This window comes from Phaenicophaeus curvirostris, chromosome 9 (genome assembly GCF_032191515.1).
Source record: "Phaenicophaeus curvirostris isolate KB17595 chromosome 9, BPBGC_Pcur_1.0, whole genome shotgun sequence".
In the NCBI taxonomy this organism is placed as follows: domain Eukaryota; kingdom Metazoa; phylum Chordata; class Aves; order Cuculiformes; family Cuculidae; genus Phaenicophaeus; species Phaenicophaeus curvirostris.
In genome coordinates this window covers 24663626-24687350 of record NC_091400.1, presented here as the reverse complement: position 1 = coordinate 24687350, position 23725 = coordinate 24663626, and the positions used below count along the sequence as shown (strand labels likewise).

Here is a 23725-nt window from a genome sequence, read left to right as displayed (position 1 = left end):
TGTCATTCCTTTTAAATTGTATGAAGAAATGAAAGACTGGTTTTCACTAACAGAAGATTCTGACTACTGGCTGCTAAAAGTCTCACAAACTGCTCACTCTGCTGTTTGAAGAAGTCTCTTTGAAACAGAAGAATAACAGCGAGCTTGTGGGCACTTACCCCATCACGGGCACTGTAAATCAACCACAGATACATAACTGAACAGGCCTGTACTGGTCTTTGTTCAAGAGGCTTCGCTTTCCAGAAAGCAGAGGAAAGGACATTTAATTAGTTATTCTACTCATTATTCATATATTAATAAAGGCACTTGAAAGGTATAGTTTCATTATTCATTGACAGCAAATTTCAAAGGCTCTGTTCTTGCCTATGAATCCAAATTAACTGTGCAAAGGTAAACCAGCAACTTTGTGCAGAGGAGGCTACAGGAACCACCCTTGCTTTGTGCTACATAGCCACCCTCAAATCTCAGTCCCACGCTCTCTAGAATGACAAGTAACTTGCTAACTCTAGTTTGTAATCAAACCGCATAAATTTAACACTGAGTTTTTCAGCATTCCTCTCATCACAGAGGGACAAGTGCCTATCTGCACTTTCCACACCTTTAATCGTCATCCCAGGAAGGGAAAAAATGACATAGCAAGCAGTCAGCAGAGGAGAGGGATGTCAATGGAAGATACTCGATGCAGATCTCCTAGGAGTCATATTTTGCTACAAGCTTTCTCATGGAAACTCAGCCTCAACACAGAGCACACATCCCAGACTCAAAAGACTGTGTGTGATAATTTATCTGCACACTAAACCAATCATATTTTGTTTTCTCATTTTTCAAACAAGTTTTTATCTTTATAAAGTAATTTTAGAAGGGTAGACAGAGAGGCCCTCTTTTCCTGTTTAGTTTTCAAATTGTTATTTTCAACAAGATAATGTGAAAAAGTTATTATTTCAAACAAAAATTAAAATACTATAACTGAGCTCATTGAAAATTCATGAAGAAGTCAATAAAAATAAGGAAAGTTAACCTTGCCCAGCAAACCCAGATGCACTTCTGCCATATGTTGAGCAGGAGAATGATCCACCCCTCATTACCTTAAAGAAAGTAGTAATAGAATTTTCAAGTTAAATATGGGAACATCTCATCTGAAATACACAAAGTGTGTTCAAGCAAACTAACTTAAAATGAGACATTTCACAACTGTACATTTTTTCCCCCAGTATGACTCACTCCGTACAGCTGACTGAACAATTCTGTTAATGCGTGAGTTGAATAACCCGTTTGATTGTCCTGACACTTTTGAATGAGATATATAATTTTTTCGCATCACTCACTCAGCTGTTCTGGTGAACTCTATGTAGCTATTTGTATATTCCAGGGTAAAAATTTACAACTCTGGGTTTTAAAGCTTATTAATAAACCTGCAGAGAAGGTTACAAGAAAATTGAATCTACATAAAAATACTATTAAAAAAGCTAAATTATTCTACGCAAACCTTCAGTTCCTCTTGAATTTTTTCCTCCTCCAGTTTGGCAGCTTTACGATCTTCCATTTCTATTTTCCATTTTTCTGCTACTATTCTGGCTTTTTCTTGAGCCATAGCATCCCGGAATTTCTTTGTTATTTCAGCCTCCTTCTGTCTCCTTCAGTAAAGAATTTGAAAACAAAAATAATTTGAGACACTAATTATTTTTTCAAATTGAGCATCAATATTTGCTCACTGGTTACAAGAAATAATTAGCATACGACTTCATGGAAATATACAAGGAAAGAAATAAAATGTATTTAACAGGAGATTACCACAAATGTGATTTGAGTAAACTATCCAGATACCAGACATTTTCAGCTTTTGATAAATAACAAATTAAAATAGCACCTTCTAAATCAGAAAAGTCCCTCCAGAACTAAAGGGAGCCATTAGGAAAGATGGAGACAGAGTTTTTAGCAAGGGCTGTTATGACAGAACAAGCACTAATAGTTTTAAACTAAGGGAGGGAAGATTTAGGCTGGATATAAGGACGAAATTTTTTACAATGAGGGTAGTGAAACCCTGAAACAGGTTGCCCAGGGAAGCAGCGGAGGTCCCACCCCTGGAAACATTCAGGGTCAGGCTGGATGGGGTTCTGGGCAACCTGATCCAGTTGAAGATGTCCCTGCTCCTGCAGGGGGCTTAGATTAGATGACCTGTAAATGTCACTTCCAACCCATTCTGTGATTCTATGATTCCTGGGTGCCTTAGAGTCATATCCTATATTTTTCCTTCCTTGGCTGAAAAAATAGATTTTTCTGTCAGTCTAGAAAAGCACGATTAAGAATTTATTGTCTCTCAGATATCGATGCAAATGTCTGCCAAATTCTTACACTAGAATGTTTATTAGTACTGACAATGCAAAAGGAACACAGAGCACAGGTTGAAGCTTTTAATCCCTGCTTAAATATGCAGTTGCTATAGGCAAGGAGAATCTCATATGAAAAAGAATAATATAGAATAATCTGATATTTAAACTGTCACTTTTCAGTGCTGCAGTACAAAAGGAAGAGCAGGAGGCAGGTGGCCTACTTCCCAACAATATCAAGCATCAAACCACTTTTGAATCTCTCCCAAAGCTGGAAGAGGCCCTGTTAGGAACACCAGCATGGCACTTGTGTAATCTGTTTCTGAACTGCTAGGATAAGAACTAATACAAGCAATATGCAAATAAAACCAATTTCAAAAAGGATATTATGTGCCAAATCCCATTGTGGGCATAGATGTGTGATAAAACAAACATCTCTAGTTCTGTCATCTCAAAGCCAAATTGCTTCATTTTTATTTAATTACAAGTTGGTCAATAGTTTAGCAATATTCCTTCAGAATAAAATGCTTGCTTTGCTTTTTTTGTGGAAGAGAATTTCTGGTTTTCAGTATTCAATAAAAATAAAATGACATTTTTCGCATGCTGAAAAACTGCCAAATCAAGTGTTTGCAAAACATACTTACCAGCTTTACCCACTATTACCTCCCACCTTTCTACAAGGCCATGTCTCCCATTATGCCAAGTGAATCCCAAATTCACACTCTTAAATCCTCACCACAGTTCTTCTGCCTCCTTCTGTGCTTGTTGCCTGGCTCGTTCTGCTATTAGCTCCTCTGATATCTGTTCATATGGCTTGTCACCTGGGGCTTCTCCCATAACCCAGACCCAGACCTCACCATCCTTCCCACGCAGCCACTGCACATGTTTGCCATTACCTGCAACAGCCACCAAGAAGAAACAAAAAATAGAAATATCGGCTCAAATTCCTTTATAAATACAGATGAAAGATGGGAAATATGTGATTTAGAAATATTAAGCTTGCAATTTGCAAATCAGAATGAAACTTTTTACTAAAAGATTAGATGAAAACTTCAGATTTAATCACTGTGCCATGCTTTAGAAAAAAAAAGGCTTTGTAGACTCCAGATCACACAATATTTAAACACTCACTGTCCAACAAAAATAAGGAATTATTAATTCTGACACGCATTTTCCAGAATTTCACACAGAAAGGGATGAAGAAAACAGAAAAAGGGATGAATGAAGAAAATGGAAAAAGGGATGGAGTGACAAGACCCACCAGTGACATTATGTGACTAGCAAGGCTTTAGCACACAGAGAATGTTGTATGTCAAGCATACGGAGACTTCATTGGAACCCCTGCAAAACATCTAGGCATTTCCTGCTCCCACTGTCTGAGAGGACGGTTTCAGAAAGCCTGCATAGTCAGAGAACACTGTTCAACACTGGAGAATTTTTCTATTCAGGTAGTGAGCTGAAAGGGATTAAGTTTCTGGTTCAGTTTTCATGAAAGGCACCATGCAAAAATCTCAGGTTACTATGTTGACAGAGAGATTTTAAAAATACCAAAAAAGCCTGCATGCTCTTTACAAAATAGACTGTGTTTGCGAACTTTTGTGTTCAAGAGTCAACTATAGCGTTCCTGCTGACTACAAAGGGCACTAGATTGGATTCTATCTGAATACATTTGCATTGGCACATTCACTACCTGGCTTACTGGGGTTTTGTCTTTTCCTTCTGTTTTTGTACAGAAGGAAAGGCTTATGGGTCTGTACTCAGTGCTGGTGAGGCTGCATCATGAATCCTGTTTCAGTTGTGGGTCCCTCAGTACAAGAAAGACATCGAGTGGCTGAAGCGTGTCCAGAGAAGGGCAACAGAGCTGGGGAGGGGCTGGAGCACAAGTGTTATGGGTGTCAGCTGAGGGAACTGGGGCTGTTTAGACTGGGGAAAAGGATGCCGAAGGGAGACCTCATCACCTTTTACAGCTACCTGAAAGGAGCTTGTAGTGAAGTGGGTGCTGGGCTCTTCTCCCAAGTAAGAAGTGATGAGAGGAAATGGCCTCAGGTTGCATCAGGGGAGGTTTATATGGGACATCAGGAAATATTACTTCATGGGAAGGGTTGTCAGGCACTGGAACGGGCTGCCCAGGGAAGTAGTGAAGTCACCATCCCTGGGGGTAATTAAGATACATGTGGTGGTCCTTAGGGACATGGTTTAGTGGTGGGCTTGGCAATGATTACGTTAACGATTGGACACTGTGATCTTAAAGATCTTTTGCAACCTAAGCAATTCTGTGATTCCCGCACCAAGGCCATGGCCAAGATGGACAACGGACTTACTGTAAAGAACACAGACTAAAAGGCCACAAAAGCTCAGCAGCGCATCTCACTTGCTCTATATCATGGTCCACTAGATTTGCCTCCATACCCAAATATTGAGGTTAGTAAATTGTGCATGGCGAGACAGCTTCTAAAAGGTATCCTGTCTCATTTGAAAACATTAATAAACTGACAGTTCACCATTTTCCTAGGTAGTTTTCCTCTGATGCTCCCACAAGAGTTAAAAGAAACCTGGTCCTATTTGAATAGCCCATCTTTGCTTCTAGTCTTTCTAGACCTTTCTCTACTAGAATCAGCTTAGCTACTCTCACTTTCAACTAGCTGTTGTTCTGCAATAGAACAGTATCCATTTAACCAGATTAAGTTTCCCAATGCACAATCAATAAAGTGTTTTTGACATCCCAGATCGGAGAGACAAAACTGCAGGAGGGAATGAAGTGAGGCTGTTGACAGCAGGCAGTGCTACTGTCACAAGTGTTGACAATACAAACTGAAGGCAACAAACATATCAGATCACTCAATGAAAGCTAATATTCTATATCAAATTTGAAAATGTGATTTATACGAATTCCCAGTGTTAGCGTAATGTTACTGCCTTCAACGGGGGGGTGGAAATTTAAGCAAATAACATTTTTCCTCAATAACTCTCAAAAGCATTTGCTCTTTCACAGTCTATCAGATTATGTCTCAGATTATAAATGTGAATGTATTTTACTGTGGTTCCTGTTCTGTACATTTCTGTGTTCCTGTCAGCACAAAATTTACATTGTATTTTTTGGATACAGCATCTGAACACCATCTGCCGAGAGCTGACTGGCCATGTCAGCATTTATCCATGAGGTTTTCACCTACTTCATCTCATGGTAAAGTATCTTGAGAAGCATGAGATTATTTTCTAGGAGATTATCCTACATAACCAATAACACATTTTGTTTTAAAGTAACCCATGTCCTCTTCCCTGGGAAGAATTTGGATATCCTAGTTTAAAGGATATCCTTTAAAGAAAACATTGCAAGCCACATGTCTCATGCTAATATATTTGTACCATAACTGGTAGATACCAAGTTCTTCTACTGTTCTGAGACAACTTCTCTACTCCTGCTCATTTATGAGCTTACCAGATGGATAGAGAATGAAAAAAATCCTTTTCAGGTAAGCAGACAAATTTTATCTTTGCTTCTTTCCAAGTTTCCTGTGCCAAAGAGTTATTAATGTGTTTCTCAGAGGCACAACTTATCCATCACTACAGAGCCCCCTAAACCAAACTGCTGATTTGTAGACATGTCTTGAGAAATTGTACTCTTTCTTCCTTTTAAAACAACAGATCTCTCTTCTAAAGCTAAAGAGAGAAGATGTATAAACTCTTTTGAAAACATCAGTATAAAATATTGTTGGTTCAGCACGAACTACTGTGTACTACAGTACATGTTAGTGTATACACATCCATTGTTCAAGCTGAAAGATAATAGCAGTATCAAACAACTTGGCAATTCTAAGCTTCAGCATTAAACAGACCTCTGCATGTACAATTTTAAAACAATTCAATTTGAGCACTCAAGCTTCTATTCAGGGTTTTCTCTAGAATAAGAGAAGGTCTTTTTCACACCCAACCACCCTTTTTATTTTACCTCAAGAAATGATGTCCATGAAAATCTTCCCTTAAATCTACACTCCCATAAAGATGGGCTTTACTGTACAGTCTAATCATAAAACATGATAGTTTCTTAGCACATAATAATTCTAAAATGAATGTTCAGGAAAATAAATAGGTAGCTCAGGGAGAAAATCTCGGCACTATCAAACAGAATTCCTGCCATAAAAAAGTCTATGGCCTGTAGAATCAAGTTCACATTGGTCAGTGTCACCTTTTCTAGGCCAACATTATTGTGTTTGCGCTTTTAAACTGCAGAATGAATTGCAAGATCAGAGCTGAAAGTATAGAAAATTCTTTTCCTTAATATTTTTAGGAAACTAGTATTGTCTGCCTGGCAAGCTGAGTATTACCACCATTGAGGGCTGATTACAATAAAATCATTTCTGCTTTAAGATAGCTCTCAAGTATTACTTTTTTATGTTAAAAATAATATCTTGATAACAGTTTATTTCCAAATTAAACAGAAGTACCAAAAACAAAAGAAATAGAAAAATTCCACTAAATCTAAAAGGAAGAGACAGACCCTGACTAAACAAACTTGAAATCTAGGTGAGAAAGAGGCAAGACAACCTCATATCTCCTGTTCAAAAGCAAGTCACAAATCCTAATGCAGAGTCAGGAAATAAAAGTTAAATCTCTTGAGCCCCAGTCTTGTGCCTTTACCACAGAAGCACTTTTCTTTTCCTGGAGAGACTGCAGCAGGCTGCAAAAAAATTGCCATTGGGAAGTAATGGACATCAAAATTAGTTTGGATTGGATAACAGAAATGGAAGTGTTTTAGAAACAAATACTGCTTTATCAGGAAAATGTACTAAATAATTTACCAAGTCTTTTCCATCTCTGCTCTTCAGACCAATGATTTATCAGCTGTAGTATTTACCATTTTTTTTGTCTAAAACAACTCTGAAGAAAGCAACAACAATTTTTACAGCTCTTTTCACCTGCAGCTCATCCATGAATTACTATTTCCCACGGAATTCCCCTAAACCCGTATCTACACTACCCTGAGACCAATGAACTCATTTCTGGATGTTGTTCCTTTCTCCAGGGGAATGCAAAGTCAGCTATCCCAAACTGGCAGCACAAAGCGATCACAGTGAAAACTTTCTCAGAGACCTATAGCAGGAACCAACAACAACATAAATTTGCATATATAAGCCCTCAAGATCAAAAATAATACAAAGAAGTAGAAAACATGATTTGGTATTTATGGAGTCAGATCTCTAACAGCAATGCAAGTATAAAACAATGCCCTAGAGAGCAATAGTAATGGCCAGGCTCTCACCTCTAGGAATTATCAGCCTCTCCCAGCAGCACTACTAACATCATACACACACACGGTGCTGGAGTGCAGCCATGTGTTGCACAGTACAGAGCCCCAGGCTGCTCTTGACAGGGGTGCTGCCCGCTTAGCAAGCCCATGCTGCAGGCAGGATATCATCACTGCCACAGCCAAAACCTGCTGGAAAACACAAATACTGCCAGCCACCTCTGGAGAGACAGAAAGCACCACCTGAAGGTGCATAGGAGGGGGAATCCTGGCTTCATGCAATGCTCATGCTACATCAAGCTTCAATTCCCATCAGACTTCCATACTGTGACTATGGCTCAAAAAAAATGGAGTTACACAAAGGAGAACTGGGCCCTTCACTGCCTCTGCTAATCTGGACAGAGGAGCAGAACCGCAGGTTGAGCTGAGGGGGCCTAGGGGCGTTTGATTTTGGGGTTGTTTTTTTATTTGGTGTGGGTTTGTTTGTGGTTTGGTGTGGGTTTGTTTTGTTTGTTTGTTTTTTAATTACAGTTCTGGATTATATCTAGCTTCATTTTGAAGTATGCCTCCAATTAAAATTAAAAATAATGGTATTTAGAGCAAACAGAATACTACCAGAGTCAGCTTCCTTCCTCCAAGCTTGTTCATCACTGCTTTAACTGTTACAGCATCTCCGACAATTCTCACTTGTGATCCATCTCCAGTGTTTAGAAGGGAACTAACCCAAGGAGCATTAGAGGCCTGACTTGGTGTTAAGTCTCCCAGCTGCGCAGCCACTTACCCACTGTCTGCCTGCTTAGTCCAGCAAAATGACAGAGACAAGTAACCCTTCCTGCCTTGCTATCACAGGGAATATTACAGTCAAGTGTAAATTCAGAAAATCAAAAGATCACGGATTATAAATCTCAGAAACATGGAATGACATTCAGACTCTGCTTAAACTTTCTCAGAAGAGTATGTTGCTTCCACAAACAGTTTTGTTTCTATGAGGTTGAACTTCTCACCATAGTTCTCCTGCTTGGAAGCCACAGATCTCTACAATAGCAATTGGCTCTCTTTCCTCATTTACTGGAAAGCTTTGCAGGTATACAAATATCCTTTGCCTCTCTCTTTAGAAAACATTCCTTTACTTTTCTCTCTCTGATCTAGAGGAAGGCTCCTGAAACAGGCTCCATGAGAATCCACTCTTGACATCAAGCTGATCAGCCTGATCCACTTTTGTCATTTAGAGATAAGCCGTAGCTTGTGGAGTTGGTTGTGATTGTAGTCTTGGGCTGTTTATTGCTCTTTTGGAGTTTAGATATCTGGTATACTTTGGTTTAAGCACAATGTGTTGTACACGAGATTTTACCCTTGGCTTTCTGAGCAAATGATTTTTATGGCTTCTTTAAAGTAGATGGGTAGATGAGGTTCCATTCAGAGTTTTGTTAGCTGCAGGACATGTGTTAGAAGCACATTGATTAGGATGAAAATGAGAGTGTGAGCATTAGGCTGTTCTCACTTCCTTGAGCTTACTCGGTACAACGTTTTATAATACATATACACACATATATACAAACACAAATACATTTCTCTTCTTTCCAAGAACAAAACCTAGGAAATTATTATGAATGTTTCTGAGAGACTATTCAAAAGAGGCTGCACTTCTCCAAACATTAACTGCCATCATAAATCCAATAAAATACATATAGAATAATTAGGTGGTAATGATGAAATAAATGAAAATAATATAACCCCATAATAAACCAAAGACCTGCTACTATTAATTTTGTCTGTCCCTGCTAATAGTCATAGGATGATGAACCCCTCTTTCTTTCAAGAATACAATAAAACAAAAACAGTTATCCAATTCTTAAAATGACAAGAAAAAGGGGAACAATTCTGAACCTCTCAAGCATCCCCCCAACACTACAGTTTATACACCCTCCAACTTCAACACGGTGTTGTGTGCCCTTCTGTTTAAAGGAGTATGTGCAAAGGAAGAAAGAAATTTAGCTGATATAGATTAATAGATAAATAAGTGTTGCAGGATCTCAGCATTGCTGAAAAATTAGCCTTCACAGCTCTCTAGCCACTTCCTGATCATATAACAAACTCAATCTTCTGTTTATGAAATTACAACCTGTTACCATGGAAATAATTATGCTGCAATATACCCCAGCAGGATCAAATAAAGAAACAGTAACTGCAAGAGAGCAAACATCAAGGGAGGAAAGTTACTCACTTAAGACCATGGTAATTAACAAATGCAGCAAAGAACTGTACACAACACTCAAAGGTAAGTGGGTTTGCAGTGTCACATGGAGCGTGTCTGTATATATATATATGTAATACGTATGTATGGGTTTGCAAATTGTAAACCAAGAAAGAAGAACCAAAAAAGAAACACAGAAATAAAGTAGCATTTTTTGTGGTCTCTATCTACTATATCCCAATAATTTTCTTGGTTTCCTGGCCAAGACACACTGTTGCACATAACAATGCTTAATTTGTCCAGTTTCAACTGGGAGATAACATTCATAACTCATTCTCAAAGGCATTGTTCTAATTCTGCGTAAAATCTAGATATAGTCTCTTCTCTGCCCATTTTAATGACCCTTTCACTGTAAAAAGTATAAAAAAAACAGCTACGTATCAGACTGAAGTTGAAAGCTGTAAAATCATTCACATCAGTATCATTAATTTGATTCTTTTTTCCTTCTTAAAAAAATAAAGCCAAGAACATAGCACTGTAATTTCTGATTCCTGACCCTAGTTGTCTCTTATAAAAAGTAAAAGCTATATACAAGGCTTGGTTTCTCACACAGAGCTATTGCAAAGCATCCATGTTTTCCCACTGCTGGAAAATAAACAAAAAATTCTGCATGGCTACTTCAGGATCTGCTGGAAACTCAGAGCAGGAGGATAAAGGTTCTCTGTCATAGAATGAACAGAGGACTACGGATCACTTCCTGCACCAGACTCCCCTATTTAATTGAGCGTGGCAGGTTTGCACGGACTCCTTCTATCAGGCACACAAGACTGCAGAAGCAGGGAGAATTGTACCACTACAGTGAGATTTTCTAGCACCAAAGCACATGAGTGAACTTGCAGGTTAATGAAAGACCGTCAGTGCCTGGCTAAACCCACTGCTGACTTGAATACATAGAGCTTACCCTGCTAAAATCCTGCTATCAAAACCTGGTGGCTCTGTCCTTGAATATTTTTGTCATTTATATTAAAAACTGGCAAAATCAGCACGGAAATATTGAATTAGCTTGGGTGAATCCCATTCTCCTCTTGACCGTGGCACTAGTCTCTTTCCATATCAATTATTCATGAGCTTGCAGCCAGCCACAACCTCATATCATTACCAGAGCACTAGCATGTACAAGAAAACCCATCTAACACCACCAGACAGGCTAAGGAGCACAGTGCTGCAGAGAAACACAGGAACGCTCTCCATGCTGGCAGCTCAGTTAACCCAGGTAGCCTCTCAGAAAGTGGCTGATGCCAGATGCTTCAGACAACAGGAGCGCTGAGGATCACACGTATGCAACAAAAAAACTCCAGAGTAATTAGGCCCAGGTAGCCAGCAGTATTCTGCTCTTACTTTTATGCAAAAAAAGACAAATTGGCTGCGGGGCAGGATATGAAACTAAAATGCACAGACTTATGGCTAATCCAAGGAGGGCAGAGAAGTCCCTCTGGATTTATTCCATCTGGTACATATTTAGGTCATATGGCAGTTGGGGGTCTCTCTCTAGCCCCAGGTTCAGAGAAGTGAAGAGTAAACTGCTGTTTAACCGTACTTCAGCACACAGTCACATTGAGCACGAGCTCTGAGCAGCTGAGTTCTGGCCCCAAGGTATAAAACACTAACAAAATTGCATCATATCACAAGCTGCTACACATGTTGTGAATGTTACATTAAAACTTTTCCAATGCCTTCAGACTAGTTGTCTTAGTTCCATAACAAAAATTATTCTAATATTCTCACTAATGTTCTCCCCTTTTTCAGCTGTGTCTGGAGGTGTCCAGGACCAGGCTGGACGAGGCTTTGAGCAATCTGATCCAGTGGAATGTGTCCCTGACCATGGCAGGGGGTACAGAACTGGATAATCTTTAAGATCCCTTCTGAGCAAAGCCAGGGGGTACAGAACTGGATAATCTTTAAGATCCCTTCTGAGCAAAGCCATTCTGTGATTCTATGATGATTCTATTAATTAGAAATAAGAGACAGGGCTCTACAGAGTTCAAGACCACATACAGTGAGAAATTTCAGAAATGCTCAAGTCTGATGTCTCTGCTTAGACCCATATCCAATGATACAGAGAAAGAGAAAATGAACATTGCCAGGAGCACTTCCCCATAGGAGATAAAATCTTCGCTAAGCACTACCAGGGTGCGTAGAGTACTTGGTATAAACAAGAAGTATATTTTTGAGTTCAAAAACATAGGAAAAAATGTCACTGCACATACACCCACTCACTCTTCATATACACACTGTATACATGCCCACTCACTGGCCTTCACATATGACATGGATGTATCTTCCAGCCATCCACTTATATTTGAAATATTTGCTTCAAAACAGCTTCATCTATTCAGTAATAATTGTCTATCACAAATGCTATTTTTGCCAGCCATGCTGTGATAAGCCTACTTGATTCCCTACCAGCTGCACTTGCTAAAGACAGGTAAATAAGAGTGTTTACAAATGGCTCCTGTCTGAACATCATAAGCTGCAGTTCACAATGAATAAATGTCAGAATAAGCAGCAGCAGATCAGCATCATCTTCCCTCCCACATGGCAGTCCTTCAGCCACCCAATATTCAATAGTTTTTGAGATCTCATTTTGGCTATGCTGACAGCTCTGGATACCATGTCAGAGTCAAAATCCAAATTGGCAGGGTCCTTTGCTTACTCACAGATCTTCTATACTGGTTAAAGGGCTCCTGACTAACCAAATAAATATGTTTCTTTGCAAATTGCAAAGCTGCCTGTCAGTCAATTCTCAGCAAATCCCAAAAGGATGCTGAAATTTGGAGAAGACTTCCCTCAGTGACTTTAGCACAATAAGAAAAGCTAACCTGTTTTATTACAATGAAAATATGTTCCTGAAAGATCTGCCCGGGAGTAATTTGTAAACGAACTGGATACAGACCTCCAAGAATTCAGCTCAGTTGTGGAGCTATTTCAGTACAAGCCAGCAGTCATGATTTAATTAAAGCCACAAAACGCTTTTACCTTGAATAAGTTCAGTAAAAGCTGCACTTTGATGATGCTCAAATTCTAATATTTTTAGGCAGGGTGCTAACAGCAAAAACATGGGAACAGTTATTTCAATATCTTCTAAAGTAAATATTTAATCCTGAAGTGATGTTTATATTTTGTTCCAATTGACTCATTCTGATACGAATTTCAATTTTATCCTTTCCATATGAAACCAAACAATCCAAATGGAAAAGTAGGCACAAATTAGCATTTACTGAAAGTAACTAATACTATTTTCTTTATTAATGAAGGCTATGACTAGTTACAATAAACTGTTAAAATATTTGACTTGCTAAACCGCATCAACTACTTGCATCTTATTTCATAGGCTGGACTTAGTTTTGTTTCCTAAGAAGCAAATTTCATAGTATTGATTAGAACATTTATGGACAACCCGCATTCAGTGGCACTTCTGTAAAAAAATCATCATAGACATTGGGCCTCTGCTAGTTAGTTTCCAAACAGTTAAACAATTATCACACTGATGAGCATTCCCTAAACCTTCATATGATTTTAACCCTAGCACGAAGCCAATCTGCACATGTCACTTTTCTCCTTCCCAACTCTGCATTGTGCTTTCTGTAAGGCAACGCATCTAAGCCTTGCACAGGAACCCTTCATCCTCAAGTCACTGTAGAAAATCCAAACTGGATTCACAATCACTGCCCCGTTTCAAGAAATCCACCCCTTTTGTTTTGCTGCTGGTCTCACATTTACCATTGCAGGTTAGCTCTTGAATTGATGAGGATTTGCCCCAGCTGGGGCGCAGGACTGCAAATCAAGCCCAAGCAATTTTTGCAGCATTTTTAATTGTCATTAATTCCTTATGTTCTTTGTCACCCTACGACATCCCAAAGAGGTAGGGAAAAGTTTTCACATGTAGCTGTTCAAACTATGAGGAAAATAGAAGGATTTGAAAGGTAGTCCTGTAAAGACAGTTCTGATTAAATTATTTTAAAAAATATTCTACAGAAATGTAAAGTCATATTCACAAAAAACATACACGCCATACTGTCAGCTAGAACATTTCATAAACTTGGCACAACATTAAAAATATTGAAGTCTCCCCCCTTCTTTTCTACTATGTGTCAGGCTTCAACAATTTCCATGAAACCAGAGGAACTCTTGGCTTCAACAAAACAGAACAAACATAAAACCTGTGTCATGCAGTAAAAAGTCAGAAGCAAAACCTTGCAGATAAAACTGCTCAAATCCCACATCTGCAAAAAAATAAACAATATATAATTGCGGTAGCTCTAAATTTCCTGGTAGCCACTAATTTTAAATGTGATTATAAATACTCCATATTCTAAACTGTGTAGCATGAGAAGAATGTTTGGAAAGTCACTTAATCATCCATGGATACTGAAACTAGCTCCATTATGAGACCATTTACTGGGAGATTATAGAACAGTACAGTAGAAATCAACTACAGGTACCTGTTTAATACTCAATGACTGGCATGCCTGAAAGATGGAAGTTATCCTTCGTAACTTTGGCCCACATCAGTTCACAGAAGTCAAAAAATATCTTCAGTGGAATCTAATGCCTGGCTTATAAATATAATTCTAACAGTTCTCTCAAAAAAACCGACAGTAAGATAATTTCCTTAGTACCATTCTGAAGGAGGAAGAAAGTTTCTAACAGTACACAAAAGTAAAACCTAAGCAATACCTTAAACTGGCAGTTTAAGGCAGCAAAACAGAAATGGACTTCGGTGAAATTTAACTTCATGTGTATTTGTGAATGCTTTTGTCAGAGCAAATATAATCTATAGGTTACTCTGCAACTATCCTTTCTCTTATTCTTTATAAATCAGAAAATTAATTACCCAAAAAATGGTATCCTGTAGTAGGAAGTGGGATAGATTTAATGTATAATTTATATATGGAAATTTAGGTGTCAACACTGTGACAAATGATCACATAAATATTTTTGCAGTTAGATTTTTCTGCATCTGTCTTCCTCACAGAATGAGCATAATACAGATTATCTCAATGATATAATGTTGTTTGGGTATGTGAAGCTGAATCGCATTTTTAATTTTTTTACTCAACTATAAATCAATCAAAGCAAACAAGGTTTTTGTGCTGTATGAAAGAAGATAGTTTGATTCCATACAACTTAGGAGAGAGCCATTCACAGTAAGAATGCTAACATGAATAAAAAAAACAGAAAATAAATGAGATTTTCCAACACAGAACGGAATCACAGAATCGTTATGGTTGGAAAAGACCTCTAAGATAATACAGTCCAACCATCAGCCCAACACCACCATGTCTACTAAACCATGTCCTGAAGCACCACATCTAAACTTCTTTGGAACACCTGCAGGGATGGTGGCTCCACCACTTCCCTGGCAGCCTGTTCCACTGCTTCACCACTCTTTCAGTAAAGACTTTTTTTCCTAATATCCAATCTAAGCTTTCCCTGGTGCAACTTGAGGCTACTTCCATCCTTTGCTTCAACTGAGTCTTGGAAACCAATTTTGCTTTGAAACATGTTTCTTTAATAACAGTCTTTGAATTGTTAACTGTCTAATGGCTACTTTGTAGGCTTCAGAAGCTCTAAATGTTTTAAAAAGTCTGACAATTGAATCCAACACTCTATTTATATTCAGGTGCTGCAAAGCTTTCTACTGTGGGTCCACTAAGATGAGCAACACTTTAAACACTTACTACAGAGTCACATCAGTGTTTTCTCAAAATCAGCTACCCAAAATTATTAGTAATTTGGAACATTTAGGTTTTTATAGATTTAAAGATAGGACAAAATCTCTGGCATTTCAAAGAAAAAAGGAGCATTTGACACGTCTGTGACATTTCCTTGCTGAATGAGGAATCACTCAGTATGAAAATGCTTTCTATCTTGCATAAGCCTAAAAACTTCATCTTGCAAATGGAGCAAGAGCTGGAAGCCAACCACTTGGAAATGATAGCTGGAGAAGTTCTTTTCTGATGATTTCTTCCATGAGTTTTCTTATTTGCTTTTTAAGTCAACACACACTTTTAGCATCCTGTGGAAGAAGCTCCATGGTTTAACTATATATGGCATGAATACACATTTCTATTTTTTTTGTTTTGTTTGTGTTTTCTATATGTATGGTCACCCCACTATTGTCTTATTCCTTGGACATCTTCTGGAGAGAGTTTACTAGTATAGTTGTTAATACAGTTTCATACAGTGTGGCTGTTCTGACATCACATCTTATTCACAAAGCCCTCCACAACAAGCTCTAATTTATGACTATCTCTTACTACAGTCACTTGGAAACATTTACTGCTAAGACAAGACTCAACACCACAGGCAAGACTGCCTTGTGCCTGACTGAGGGACAGAGATGGGGATGGGTAGGTAAAGGTCATGGTATATCTCTTATTTCTGAGAGAATAGGAGCAGTGAATACTGACTGAAAGAGGCATTTCAAAATGATTCCCCTTACTCTCAGACTAAAGTATTCCTCTAGAGAAAGAACCAGCCTTAAGAGACAAAGAACGCAAAACCAGTGCTTTTACTGCCCCAGAGTGTCTTTTAGCCCCTGGGGACTGCTGGCAACCTTCCTTGTAATCCCTTCCAAATGCCTGCTGCACCATAGCCAGTTGCATGCCCACCATCCCCAGCTCTTACGCATAGGAGGTCACAAGTCTTACTTTGTTTGTGCCTTGCTGTCTTTCGCAGCATAGCCTCCTCCATTCGTGCTTTTTCTTCCCTCTCTTTCCAGCGCCTTAGCTGCTCTTCTCTCATTTTGTAGAACAAGATCTGCTTTTGCTCTTCATTTAGCTCTGCCAGGAGCTCAGGGTCAATATACATATCACGCAAAATTTGCTGCAGCATGATGACTCCAAAATAAAAAAAAAAAAAAAAAGAGATGTCTGCTTCCAATTGTATTCACTACAGTAACAAAATCCAACCGACAGCACTCCAGAAAGCAACTTGCAGCAAAGGAGCTCGCCCACACCTGCCTGCCCAGGAAAGCTTTGATTCTTGCTCTAGCTCTCTTTGTGCAGGCATATTCCGCTCCTCGTCTCTTACAGGGATAGAGTAGTCTATCTCATCCTCCAAAAAGGTAGGGACAGGTGTCGAGTGAAAAAAGGAGGAGGAACAGATAAGGATATGGAAAAAATAAATGAAGAGGTCAGGAAAAAAAAAAAAGTCACTTCAGTGCATCTGATGGCAAAGCAGTGAAAATAAGGGATTCTAGATTGAACCCATCAGCTTTGCTCCATTGAGCAGTAGGAAATCCAATGTAGAGAAAGCCTCGGACTTTCAGCTCAAGTGGTTCCATTCAGCAGCAATGCACTCCCGAGGGCTTAAGTGCTGCCCAGGGGTGTACAGTGATGTCATGGTTAAAGGTATCACCTACACCAACAATATCGATGTCACTTTGGGAACTGATCTCTTCTGATAAGAGAGGTTCGCATATTATTTCTCAGTCTAGCCTGTTAACGAGTTTCAACAGGGCAAGTCATATTAGACGTCTTATTTACCCAGTGTTGACATATATTGTCATGCAGCAAACTGATTAAAATGCTTTTAAAATTAAAAGCAGATGTAACAAAAGCCACAAGAACCTTGTTATCATTTTATAAATAGTAAATTAATATTAATTAAACCAGAGTGAGTTCTCAGCAGTTCATGCAGACTATGTAAATCCTGCTGTTAATTCCTTTTCCACCTTGAAACTGGAGAAAGTTACAGTGTTGCTCTTCAAGCAAATTTCACTATTTAACAGTTTTACCAAAATCAGTAAAATAATGTTATTTCAGTTCCAGGGCCAATAGAGACTTAATTATGAACAGTGAGCTCCAGCAGCCAGGAGGGCCAACCATGTCTTGGGGTGCATCAAGCACAGCATTATCAGCTGAACGAGGGAGGTGATTGTCCCACTCTACTTTGCTCTGATGTGGCCCCACCTTGAGTCCTGTGTGTGGTTTTGGGCATTGGAGCATAAAAAGAACATGAAGCTACCAGAGAGCATCCAGAAGAAGCCACTAAGTTGTTGAATGGTTTAGAGGGGAGTCGTTTGAGAAGCAGCTAACGTTACTTGGTTTTTCAGCCTGGAGAAGAGACGACTGAAGAGAGACCTCGTCATGGTCTTACAGCTTCCTCACAAGGGGAGAAGGAGAAGCAGGCACTGATCTCTTCTCTCTGGCAGCCAATGATAGGATCCAAGGGAATGGCAGGAAAACATGCCAAGGAAGGGTTAGGTTGGATATTAGGAAAAGGCTCTTTATCCAGAGGGTGGTGGAGTGCTGGAAGAGCTCCCCAGGATAGCAGTGATGGCACCAAGTCTGACAATATTCTAGAAGCACTTGGACAACATGTTCAGATACATGGTGTAATTTTTGAGGTTGTCCTATGTGAGGACAAAAGTTGGAGTCGATGATCCTCATGTGGCCCTTCCAACTCAGTACATTCTACGACTCTATGAAAAAAAAAAAACCACAAACGGAACTAATAATAAAAAAAAAAACCAACAAAAAAACCCAAAACCACAGAAGACTTCTGGATTCCTAAGTCAGGTCTCAGCAGGCAGGGGCTCAGCTCCTATGGGGAGCAGTGGCACCTTGTGGGAAGGGGGCCATCTTCTAAGGAGAACTAAGACATGGCCACTCCAAGTTGCAACAAAATACAGATTACATTTGCAGGCTGAGTCACATCCCACCGCATTATGTTTACAGAAGTGTGATGAGCAAAGGATCTGCATTTCCTCACAAGAAACTTGCTTTAGGGGTGGGTGTCTGTCAAACTCTAACGGCTGCCACAATCCTCATATTTAAAAACTCATCCTGCTAATGCACTCATTCATGTAACATTCTTTTGAGGTCTTTGTCATCTTAATTTAAGCAGAAAATGCAACTAATCTGAACTAAAATTCAAGAGAAGACCCTGCATCACCTAGAAGCACAAATCCAAAGCTAATACCTAAACGATGCCTTTGGCTTAAACAGAATTCCAGATCCCATCACGTCTGTGCTTTACAGAGTTCAGTTCACATGCATTCTACTTTGTGGTACAGGATTGCTCTCATGTACAGATTTTGTCTCCTAAAAAAATGTTGGGTTTTTGTTTTATTTTTTAAGAAATATATTTTGGCAAGAAAAAAAAAACAACCAAAAACAAGATAAGGAAGACTTTGTTACTGCTTCTTTCTTCTTCTTCTATTTTACTTTGTCAGGTATAGAAGGACGACAGCCCAGGGGGGGCCTGGCTTTTGTTTCTCTGCTATCATACAATTATATTAGAGCTGTGTCTCCACATTTTGGCACTAATTGAAAAAGACTCGCCTTTCAAAGGCTTCAGGGCAAGCAGCTTTCCTGTTCCACCCATTTGTCATCTTTCTTATTTTATTTTACTTGACTTCACAGAACAGATATCAAATCCTGATCAGAAGCTATTACAGTGCAAAGAACAAACTCTTCATCAAGGGTTATATACATTTAAGCATGGTGAGAATCACCATTCCTGAACTGCATTTAGCTACAGAAGTAGCTCAGGATGGGGATACAAGACACTAGACAAATGGGGCCTGCAGGAAAGCTGAAGAGGGGCTTTTTATCAAGAAGCGTAGGGGTAGGACAAGCGATAATGATTTTTAGCTGAAAGAGGTCAGATTTAGATGATTCAAGATGTTAATTTCATTACAGTTTGCCTTTTCATAAATATTCCAAATGAATAGACTGAATTATCACAAAGAAACTGTCATCAACACTCCTGATTTCTCAGAAAATTTGGAAAAACTATGACGTCCAAAACACAAAAGGCAACCTTGAAGAAACACCAAATCTACTTTAGAAATTCTTGCTACTTTTAGGGTTGGGTCATATTTTGTAAACGATGAGATTTACAGCCCCAGTCAACTCAGAGCGAGAAAGCTGAGGAACAGGTGATAATTCAGACAAAAAGAAAAAAAAATTCTATTGCAAACAAAAGTTCTCTCTCTTCCTTTCCTTTCTCAGACCTAATTAAGACACAGATGAATTAATGATGCAGAAAATCAGGGAAACTTGAGGTAAGGGCACCCAGTTCCTGATTATGGCCATTCATTATCTTCCCAGCTTTTCTAGGAAGTATTTTGAATAGTTTAGAAGGACAATGACTGCTCCGTTGCTCTTGCATCTTGGTTATCCCCAGTTCAGCAGTCCAAACTAAGTTAAAATCATTACAGAAAGACATTACATCTCAACAGCCTATATACAAAATACAAGTTTAATATAAACGCAGTTCTGTTAGCGGTCATTACGTTACGATAACTGCCACACAATGTGATGCTGTAATTAGTAGTAGTTTCTGCAAGGAACTTAGAGCTGTTTAAAATTTAAGTTTAGAATTTCCTTTAAGGATTAACAGTAACTTCTGCACTAGATACACTCTGTCCCACTTCTGAAACAGCATCTTTCTAGCTACACAGTCTTCAGCACTGCCACTAGAATTCATCTGCTGGGGAAGGAGTAGGGAGAGGGAGGAATTGGCACAGGAAAACATTACAATTTCATTTTTATGAAAAGTGGAAATGCTTAATTGGCCAAAGCTTGCAAATCTCCTCATCCATTTTCCTCTGAGCATGTGCATCCTCCATTCCCTGAACCGAATAGCTCACTGGCAATGCTGATGAATGCTGAGCCGGCAGAACAGCATTTTCATTTGGATTTTATGACACAGACATATAACCTACTTTAGTCGACATTTACATAAAAATATTCTGCTATAACCTACATATTACGGAGAAAGAAAGGTGGTAATTCATCACTCTCCTTAAAGAAAGGGGTACAGTTAAGAAAAAGATTATAAACAGAAAATGAGGAAATCATTTTCCAGACTGAATTCTGTAGCCTTAGCCATTTTTTGTGGTTTCTGTCTTTTTCTGATATTTTTCTTTTTTTTTTTTTTAAAGAGGAAGCAGTGTAGTGTATCTGAATTTTTTCTAGTCCTGCTGTGTCAGCATCAAAAAGAGAACAGTGGATCTGGAGTTGAATGGTGCAGGAGGGAGCTGACAGCAGGAAAAGGAAAGGTAAAATTAACATTTGTTTGAGGCCACCTAAACCCTACAGATCTGTCACTAGAAAAGCAAACACATTAGGGCTCTCGCCATAACAAAACAGCCTTCTGTTTGAATTGCACATTGCTGTCAATTAAAAACTAGGGGAGGAAAAAAAAAAAAAACAGAAAAAAACAATCGAGAACCATCCCCTCCCCGAGTTCTTTGTCGCAGGCAGATGTACCAACCCGCCTGCTGATCTTTCATCTCCATAGTCAAGTCTGTGGCTCCCTCTAAAGGCTCAAATGAGCTCGTCAACAGCACAGCCTGCAGCTGGACCGGCATGATCATTTCCCTGAAGCTGCTATTTCATTACAAAGCAAGACAGAGTGAAAATAAGAGTATATTTTTCCAGACTTACCTTTTCGTACTGTGCTAGTATCAGTAAATCAGACAATGAAACATTCTGGAGCACGGACTGACTTCGTCTGTTTGTCATCTTCTCTGCACTGGTTCAAGACTGATATTTCTACAAGGCGGTGCCATAATAAATAAAAATAAATAAATAAATAAAAGCAAGAACAAATAAATAATCCCAAACAACGAAACAAAAAGAAACCCACTTGAGGTCTGCATAGCAAAATAGCTAAGAGACACATTAAAACCTCACCTTAAAGAAACTGAATGCAGCAGAAGAGCTACAAACCAATTAATGAGTAAAGATTATTTTATCAGTCACATAGCTGTAAGTGAAGTGATGTTAACTTGGTATTTTAATGGTGCAATGGTGATTTAGAGTAGCAGGAGCTTCATCACCTAGCTGGAGTGTTTTTGAAAGCTTTAAATTTGCAAATCCTCATCCCCCCACAGAAATCAGACAATCCCATGTATAGACAGCACTGCCAATTGGGAAAGAAAAGGGATGGGAACAAGTAGTATTTGAAAGTAGTATTTGAAGTCCAGAGCAGACAAAGAGCAATCTGTCATTACTCTCCCAAGGTTAAACTTGTACTCTGCAACACTACTCGTCTGTCATAAGTCACATCAGTGATTATTTTTTCCCGGCAGCATGGCAATTGTACCCAGCAAGATTACTTTAGGTCTCTCCCTTTGTGTTCTGTGCTACAACTGTTGTACACACGATTACACTGGAGCCTGTAATGCCTTCATGGTTCAGCACAATTTATCAGAGATTTGGAAAGCTGAGTAGAAAGGGCAGCGCTCCAATTTTTCTTCACGTCAGTACTACATATTTGAGATTCTGAACGACACTAAAGGTCTGAGGTTAATACAAGTTTGTCAACTTAAAGTTTAGACTTGTTCTGATTTTAATATCTCTATAGTAATAGACATGGATGCAATTCAAAGTAGAACATTACATACTTAATGTTTATTGCTATTAACACACTCATAAGAGCAAGATATTTCAAAAAAGCTGGCAAGCTCCATCATAACTTTTCAAATGGAAATGAAACATGCACCATTAAAATAATTCAGAGTGAATACCAGTAAAAAGTAAACCAAAGAGAAGAAGAGTCAAGCTTTCTTGAGAGAGTTCATCTAAGAAAATACGGTACCTAGGCTTGCATGCAATGCCAAGCGCTATAGAGAGATACTTTGCAGGAGAGGGCCATTAAAATAAGGCAAATCACACACACTGCAGCTAAAACAGAGCTCTCAGTATTCCACCATCTTCCCACTTGGATTATGCTAATTCAATTAGCAGGTATATTTTTTACAAAACGGTAATCAAGCTCTTCAGGTGTGACCCTCGGCTATGAATGGGTTGCACTTGGTTGGCAGGCAGCAGGCTCTACTTCAGAAGCAATTACAACTCACTAAGGGCCCGTAGGGAGCTCTCCTTAACACAGATTAAAAGGCCCACTGGCAACAGCCTCTAAGGAATTCCTTAGTTCAAAAAGTGTGGCAGAAGGCACTGCCCCCTGCTCTCCTATTTACCCTTCCTTGCCAATGTCAGATTCTGATGTTATACCTCACTGTATTAAACACAGCGTGTGCTTACGCTGCACACTGCAGTTCAGCTTTGTGCTGTTTAAGTACAAAATACAGCAGTCCATCTGTTTCTCAGCAGAAGCCTCCATAGCTGAGGGAGGCCACCCCTGACTCTTCAAAGCAGAGCTGGTTGCCTTTCGGCTCCTGAATGATATCCTTTCCTTCAGACTCTACACACCTTTCCTTTTTATTGATTTACCTCTATCTGATCATTATAATGAACTGCTAACCTAGGATAAAACTCTAAGTATAGACAGCAACTGAAAGGATGCTGGTATCATCTGCTCTTCTTTCCGCTCAGCACATGCCTTTCCAAGACCCAGCTGACTGCATAACGACAGGATACATATCTTCAAGCAGGAATGCAATATTCTCCTTTATCTGAATTATTCTCTTTGTGTATCTGTAAAGCCCAAGAGACCTTTGGCTTTGATGACCTAATTGCTACATGAAATTATTCCAGTATTTGGTACGTTTTCAATGAAATTCATTACAATAAGCTACCCAAGAGATATCACACACTAAATTATGTGAATTTCTTCTCTCACATATTTATTAACTTATGAAGATGCTCAGTATGTTCACTTTTTCTCATCCAACTGTAAGTGCATCAAAAGGTATCGAGTGAGAGCAAACTTTCTTTAATATACTCCCTGGTACAATTTAGCTGCATCATGCACAATGCAGCAGTCATATGATATTCACATCATATTAGACACTGCATTATGGCAGCTAAATTGATTACTTGAGTAACTGAAGGTCATAGATAGGAAAATTTTTAATCATTTAAATGACTCATCAGATTTACATACAAAATTTCTTGCTTTAGTGGCATCATGCAAGTGATTTTCTTTCAAGGCACAGTATTTTGCTCATTTAAGCCACTTATTAGTGTAATCTTTGTT

At 38.9% G+C, this 23725-nt stretch overlaps 1 protein-coding gene across 1 annotated transcript in view; it reads right to left on the bottom strand.

Moving 5' to 3' along the window:
• Nucleotides 1-16663, bottom strand: part of SH2D4B (SH2 domain containing 4B) — a 70526-nt gene extending 53863 nt beyond the window's left edge. The window contains exons 1-3 of the mRNA XM_069863979.1: nucleotides 16480-16663; nucleotides 3064-3223; nucleotides 1487-1634 (exon numbers count right to left, since the gene is read on the bottom strand). Of these exons, the coding sequence (XP_069720080.1) occupies nucleotides 1487-1634; nucleotides 3064-3223; nucleotides 16480-16663 (492 nt within the window). The remainder of the gene's footprint in view (nucleotides 1-1486; nucleotides 1635-3063; nucleotides 3224-16479) is intronic.
• Nucleotides 16664-23725: the final 7062 nt, after the last annotated feature.